Source organism: Mesitornis unicolor, unplaced genomic scaffold (assembly GCF_000695765.1).
Source record: "Mesitornis unicolor isolate BGI_N332 unplaced genomic scaffold, ASM69576v1 scaffold9636, whole genome shotgun sequence".
Taxonomy (NCBI): domain Eukaryota; kingdom Metazoa; phylum Chordata; class Aves; order Mesitornithiformes; family Mesitornithidae; genus Mesitornis; species Mesitornis unicolor.
In genome coordinates, this window is record NW_010188858.1 from 2,161 (window position 1) to 9,275 (window position 7,115).

A 7,115-nucleotide genomic window follows, 5' to 3' on the forward strand; every position below is an offset into this window, starting at 1 on the left:
AGAAAGCGAGGCAGAGTTTTGGATAAAGTTAGCTCCTCCATTCGCTCCGATTCCCTTTGGAATTCGAATTCACAACCAGTTCGAGGTTTAAAATCACGACGGGTTTGGTGGCGGCCGGCTCCGTGCCGCTCGCTCCGTGCTCTAGCCTTATCTAAAACCCTGGTCTTCAGGAACTTGACGCTTTTATTCCCACCCCTATCTTCAGTTTTGCTGCAGCACAGACTGGGAAATCTCGTTGTGCTCTCTTGACTGTCTATGGTTTTGATATCTGACCTCGTCTCCCGAGCCTTCTAGTTTGTCGATTTTAGGGACGCTGGACCTTTGACCAACAGGACGCTCTCTGTCACGGGTTGGGGCCGGGGCAGTCGACCCTTTTGGGCGGAGGGGGTTCCCTCCATCCTCCCAAAGCTTTTTTCCTCCTCTAAAGCTGAGCGCAGAGTGGGGATTTTAATTAAAAAACCCCTCCTATTTCACCTCTTTCCGGCCTGGTTCGCTACTGCTTCATTCCTAAAGGATTGCAGGCCTCTCTCCCAGCGAGCTTCAGGCCACGTCTCCTCGCAGAGAAGAGACTCCTGGTCCATCCCTGTTAATTGAGGTCCATCCCCATTAATTAAACTCCCCGTTAATTGAGGTGCATCCCCGTTAGGTGAAGTCCATCCCCGTTAATTGAAGTCCCTGTTAATTGAAGTCCCCGTTAACTGAACTGCGTCCCCGTTAAGCGAAGTCCATCCCCATTAATTGAAGTCCCTGTTAACTGCAGTCCATCCCTGTTAATTGAAGTCCATCCCCGTTAATTGGACTCCCCGTTAACTGCACTCCAGCCCTATTAATTGAACTGCATCCCCGTTAAGTGAAGGCCAGCCCTATTAATTGAACTCCATCCCTATTAATTGCAATCCAGCCCCGTTATTTGAACTCCAGCCCCGTTAATTGCAGTCCAGCCCCGTTAATTCCAGTACAACCCCGTTAATTCCAGTGCAACCCCATTAATTGCAGTCCAAGCCCATTAATTGCAGTACAACCCCATTAACTGCACTCCAGTCCCGTTATTTGAACTCCACCTCCGTTAACTGAACTCCAGTCCCGTTAACTGAACTCCATCCCCCTTAATTGCGCTCCAGCCCCATTGATTTAACTCCAGCCCCATTGATTGAGCTCCATCCCTCCCCATCTCTGCAGTTTTAATTCCTATTAAGCCAGACCACACTGCAGACCCCCCCACCCCCACCCCCCAACTTCCAAGCGCAGGATTTTTTGGGAGCCTCAGCTGCCCCTTAGGAAGCTGCCTCGTCCCCTCTCCGCCTGACAGAAGCCCCTTGGTCAAACCGTGCCTTGTCTTCTTATTCCATCCACGACTAGAAACGCTATCAGTCACCGACTCCCCGGACGTTCTGGACAGGCAGAAATGCCTTGCTGCCTTGGCGTCACTGCGACACGCCAAGTGGTTCCAGGTTTGCATTTTGTTCTTATATTTGTCTTTAAGTAGAAAAAAAAAAAAAAAGAAAAAAAAATAGATATAAACTATTAAGGGGCTAACTGTGTTTTCTTTTCTATATATTTTTTTTATTTTTCAGTGTGTATTTTTTTTTTATGTTACTTAAAACGTTTCCGTGCTGAACTTAGCGGCTGTCGGCGGGGTGCAGCTGCTAAAGAAGCACTTGAGCCAATTAACCCTTGGCCAGGACCCTTTTATTAACGAGTAGATGGCAGAGCTGCTGCTTTGTGTTAAGAGTAATGCTGCCTTTCGCACACCACGGTTCTTAAGTCCTAAAAAAAACGCTGTAAAATTCTGTTTACCCTTGGCAAAGTAGCACCGCAAAACAAAAAAAAAACCAAACAACCACCAAGCCTAAAAGTGAATGTCTGCCAAGCAGCAGTTTGGGTTTGTTTTTCTTTTTTATTAAATGCTTCTCTGCTTCTGATTCTTCTCCTAGGCCAGGGCTAACGGGCTGAAGTCGTGCGTCATCGTGATACGAGTGCTGCGGGATCTCTGTACTCGGGTTCCAACGTGGGCACCGCTGCGAGGATGGGTAATTTGCCCCTTTTTTTTATTGCGTTATTTTTTGGGGGTTTGGTCCCACTTTTCTGAGCCAACGTTCGGCTCTCGCGGTCCACGCAATTTCAGAAGCGTGAGGTTTATATCCCATAAAACTTCTCCTCTTGAAGGACGCCTACGATGTGAATTATTTTCTCAGTTAACAGCCTCTACAGTGGAAATTCTTGACCTGTTGGCGAATTGGAAGCAGCTTCTTGGCCGTAACAGCGGCGCCTTCGCTCCTCTCACTCTCCCAAACTTCTCTTTCAGCCTCTGGAGCTGCTGTGTGAGAAATCCATCGGAACCGCCAACAGACCCATGGGCGCTGGCGAGGCCCTGAGGAGGGTCCTCGAATGCCTCGCCTCGGGAATCGTCATGCCAGGTTAGGTGCTTCTCTGCATTTCCATTTCAAAGCTGAGCCCGAGAGAGAGAGAGAGAGACACGCACGCGGTTGAAGCTTCCAGGCGCGATTTCCTTGCCGTAGAGTTTGCGAAATCCCTCGGCGTCCGTGCGGGCAGCTTAGGTTCGGAGCTCAGGAAGCCCCGGGTACCTCGCCGTTCCTTAGGGGCCCGCGTATTCAAAGCTACGGACCCATGGCCTTTAAAACCTCCCCTCCCCGGTGTAGAGAGAGGCACCAGTTTCTACGAGCGTTCAAATTTGGTTCCCTGAGTGGTCGTTACCGGCTTCCCTGCTAATTATCCGTGTTAAAAAAACGAGTCCAGACGAGTTTCAGAATGTTGGCCATTGGATGGATCATGTCAGTCCGCGTCCTTCGAGGGATGAGTGTTGATTGATGCCGAGGGAATTCTTAGTTTAGTCTCTTTAGCAAACACCAGGATAATTCTCTGCATATCTTCCTTGTTTCCTGCCTTCAGATGGTTCTGGTATTTATGATCCTTGTGAAAAAGAAGCCACTGATGCTATTGGGCATCTAGACAGACAACAAAGGGAAGATATCACACAGAGTGCTCAGGTATAGTTTTGACTACAGATGTTACGAAAACTTACTCAGCCCCACTGCCTCTGAACTTCCATCTTGGTTAACCGTAGCCTAGTCGCCTCACGGAGGTCGGTGTTAACTTCTTTAATCTCCAGTCGAGTAAAAGAAAAATCCAAATGGGTCCCACGCCGATAAGGACTTTGTAGCTTTGGCCAACCAGAAGCAAAGTATCAGGTCTTAAATAGCGACTTGCTACCGCCACCCGTCTTTTGGGTTGAACTTGGCAAACATAAATATACGGAGAGAGTCCTGTTTAAACCGCTGAGGATTCCTATGTAAACCGCTGAGGATTTCTGTGTAGGGGTGGGTAGAGTGGCCCTGGCTGAAACTGTGCAGGGAGCAGAGCGTGGCCTCCCCCGTTAACGCACCTTTCCTCTCTCCAGCACGCCCTGAGGCTCGCTGCCTTTGGCCAGCTTCACAAAGTCTTGGGGATGGACCCCCTGCCTTCCAAAATGCCCAAGAAACCAAAGAACGAAAACCCCGTTGACTACACTGGTAGGTGTTTTAGGGGGGGAATAAACCACCCCGCAAATCACATTGCAAAGCTTTTGCTGCTGGAAACTGGAATATTCAAGGGGTTTTCTTCTTGGTTGTGGTTGTTACAGTCCAGATTCCTCCCAGTACGACGTACGCCGTCACCCCGATGAAGCGTCCTATGGAGGAGGACGGCGAGGAGAAATCTCCCAGCAAAAAGAAAAAGAAGATTCAGAAAAAAGGTATTGAGTTAACGAGAGGTAGGTACAAAGGCTTCCCGAGAGCTGTTTTTAGGGGCTAGGGCATGGGGCAGGAGGACTTGGGGGAGAGGGTTTGGTCCTGGGTGATGCTGGAAATTGGGGTTACGGGGCATGCGGATGTAAGGAACAAAACCAGCTTTAATAATGCCAAGAGTTTTGCTTGGGAGGAAAATACCGACGAGAACTTGTCTGAAATCAGTGATGCATTTGAAAGAGAGGAAAAAAAAAAAACCATCCGCAAACTTCTGCTTTGTTTTCTTTCCAGAGGAAAAACTCGAACCTCCCCAGGCCATGAACGCGCTGATGAAGCTAAACCAGCTCAAACCTGGGCTCCAGTACAAACTGGTCTCTCAAACTGGGCCCGTTCACGCTCCCATCTTCACCATGTCGGTGGAAATCGATGGCAGCACCTTCGAGGCGTCGGGGCCTTCCAAAAAGACGGCCAAGTTGCACGTGGCCGTGAAGGTGAGAGCCAAAATTCGCGCCTCTCCCTCTCCAGAGGGATTTGGGGAGCACCTGGTGCTCAAATAGAATTAACAAGAGGATTTTTGAGCGGGTTTCTTGAGTATTTACCCCAAAATAGGCAGGGCTAAGTGCTGTTTTTGGTAATCACCCACTTTCTTTCCCCTAGGTGTTGCAAGATATGGGTTTACCAACAGGAGTAGAAGGCAAAGACTCCGGGAAAGGCGACGAATCGGCCGAGGAGACGGAGCAGAAACCGGTCGTGGTCGCTCCTCCTCCCGTCGTCGAAACCGTCTCAACGCCCACGGCCGCTTCCCCTCCCGCGGATCAGACCCCGGAGGTGAGCGCAGAGGGGCTGCCCCGATTATTTGGGATAACATTGGCCACCACTGCAATGGTTTTTTAGCCACAGGATGTGCCATGCAGCTCAGTTACTCTCCATTTAAGAGCTGAAAACGTCCATCAAGCTTACTCCAAACTTATTTTTAAGGTATTTAGGGCTTTTCGTGGAGTTTCATCCCTGCTTTTTCCGCTTGCAGAACGTGAAACAGCAGGGACCAATTCTGACGAAGCACGGCAAGAACCCGGTGATGGAGCTGAACGAGAAAAGGCGCGGGCTGAAATACGAACTGATTTCGGAAACGGGCGGCAGCCACGACAAGCGCTTTGTCATGGAGGTGAGGTGGCTTCTGGTCCCCGCGTCTGTCACCTTAAAAATGAGTAAAAATCCTAAAATTGCAGAGCAATTTGGGTCAAAAAGGACATTTTCAGTGGCTCACGTTGCTCAAAGCCCCATCCGACCTTGACCCCTTCCAACTTCTCCAAATTACCTGAAATTTTATATAAAAATTACTCATTTTCTCGAGCTGTCCCTGCTCTTTCCACTGACACGCGATGATTTGATCCCCTTCAAAGGTGGAGGTGGACGGGCAGAAATTCCAAGGAGCCGGTTCAAATAAAAAGGTGGCCAAAGCCTACGCCGCCCTGGCCGCGCTGGAGAAGTTGTTCCCCGACGCTCCCGTTGCCATCGAGCAAAACAAGAAGAAAAGACCCCCCGTGCCGGCGAGGGGAGGCCCCAAATTTGCAGTAAAGGTAAGTAAATCCCCAATTCTGCCACTCTGGGGTGTAATTGGTGGTTCTGTAGCGTTGTTGTGGTTGTAAATGTGTTTTTGGGAAGGGGAATAAGTGAAGGCGTAGAGAAACACCGGGATTTGCTAACAGGGGTTGGACTTGGAAGCAGAAACGCTGACAAATTTTGCAAAAACACAACCAGGTTTTGCAGAAACGCCTTCAGATTTTCAGGAATACCACCCCATTTTTCAGAAACCCCCTCAAGTTTTCAGAAACCCCCTCAAGTTTTCAGAAACCCCCTCAAGTTTTCAGAAACCCCCTCAAGTTTTCAGAAACCCCCTCAAGTTTTCAGAAACCCCCTCAAGTTTTCAGAAACCCCCTCAAGTTTTCAGAAACCCCCTTGGAAACAATGTCGAGTTTTGGAGAAATACCCCCACATTTGTAGAAATGCCATCGAGTTTTGCAGAAACACCGTTACATTTTTCAGAAATACCCTTGAATTGTGCAGAAACACCATTACATTTTTAGACATACCATCGAGTTCTGCAGAAACACCATCAAATTTTGTAGAAATACCGTCCCATTTTGCAGAAACACCAAGTTCGACAGAAATACCTTTACATTTTCAGACACACCATCGAGTTTTGCAGAAACACCGTTACATTTTTCAGAAATACCCTTGAATTGTGCAGAAACACCATTACATTTTTAGACATACCATCGAGTTCTGCAGAAACACCATCAAATTTTGTAGAAATACCGTCCCATTTTGCAGAAACACCAAGTTCGACAGAAATACCTTTACATTTTCAGACACACCATCGAGTTTTGCAGAAACACCGTTACATTTTTCAGAAATACCCTTGAATTGTGCAGAAACACCATTACATTTTTAGACATACCATCGAGTTCTGCAGAAACACCATCAAATTTTGTAGAAATACCGTCCCATTTTGCAGAAACACCAAGTTCGACAGAAATACCTTTACATTTTCAGACACACCATCGAGTTTTGCAGAAACACCGTTACATTTTTCAGAAATACCCTTGAATTGTGCAGAAACACCATTACATTTTTAGACATACCATCGAGTTCTGCAGAAACACCATCAAATTTTGTAGAAATACCGTCCCATTTTGCAGAAACACCAAGTTCGACAGAAATACCTTTACATTTTCAGACACACCATCGAGTTTTGCAGAAACACTGTCCAGTTTTGCAGAAATACCATCAGATTTTCAGAAATACCACCCCATTTTCCAGAAACACCGTTCCATTTTCAGAAACACCCTCGAATTTTGCAGAAACACCCTCGAATTTTCAGAAACACCGTTCCATTTTCAGAAACACCGTCAAGTTTTGCAAAAATGCTATCAAATTTTGGAGGTATACCCCCACGTTTTCGGAAACAATGTCAAGTTTTGGGGAAATAGCCCCACATTTGGAGAAATATCATCGAGTTTTGCAGAAACACCGTTACATTTTCAGAGATAACCATCGAGTTTTGCAAAAATACCCTTAACTTTTGCAGAAACACTGTCCAGTTTTGCAGAAATACCATGGAATTTTCAGAAATACCCTCAAATTGTGCAGAAACACCGTTACATTTTTAGACACACCATCGAGTTTTGCAGGAACACCATCAGATTTTGTAGAAATACCATTACATTTTCAGAAACACCTTCAGATTTTCAGAAACACCATCCCATTTTGCAGAAACACCAAGTTCGACAGAAATACCTTTACATTTTCAGACACACCATCGAGTTTTGCAGAAACACTGCCCAGTTTTGCAGAAATACCATCAGATTT

General features: G+C 47.1%; 1 protein-coding gene across 1 annotated transcript in view; it reads left to right on the forward strand.

Annotated features, from left to right (window-relative positions):
- The window catches only part of ILF3 (interleukin enhancer binding factor 3, 90kDa), a gene marked incomplete at both ends in the record, with an annotated part of 6,582 nt that extends 1,259 nt beyond the window's left edge, over positions 1-5,323 (forward strand). Inside the window, 10 exons of the mRNA XM_010185867.1 lie at positions 1,360-1,451; positions 1,935-2,030; positions 2,306-2,417; positions 2,911-3,008; positions 3,419-3,530; positions 3,641-3,751; positions 4,035-4,234; positions 4,401-4,571; positions 4,771-4,908; positions 5,147-5,323. Of these exons, the coding sequence (XP_010184169.1) occupies positions 1,360-1,451; positions 1,935-2,030; positions 2,306-2,417; positions 2,911-3,008; positions 3,419-3,530; positions 3,641-3,751; positions 4,035-4,234; positions 4,401-4,571; positions 4,771-4,908; positions 5,147-5,323 (1,307 nt within the window). The remainder of the gene's footprint in view (positions 1-1,359; positions 1,452-1,934; positions 2,031-2,305; positions 2,418-2,910; positions 3,009-3,418; positions 3,531-3,640; positions 3,752-4,034; positions 4,235-4,400; positions 4,572-4,770; positions 4,909-5,146) is intronic.
- Positions 5,324-7,115: the final 1,792 nt, after the last annotated feature.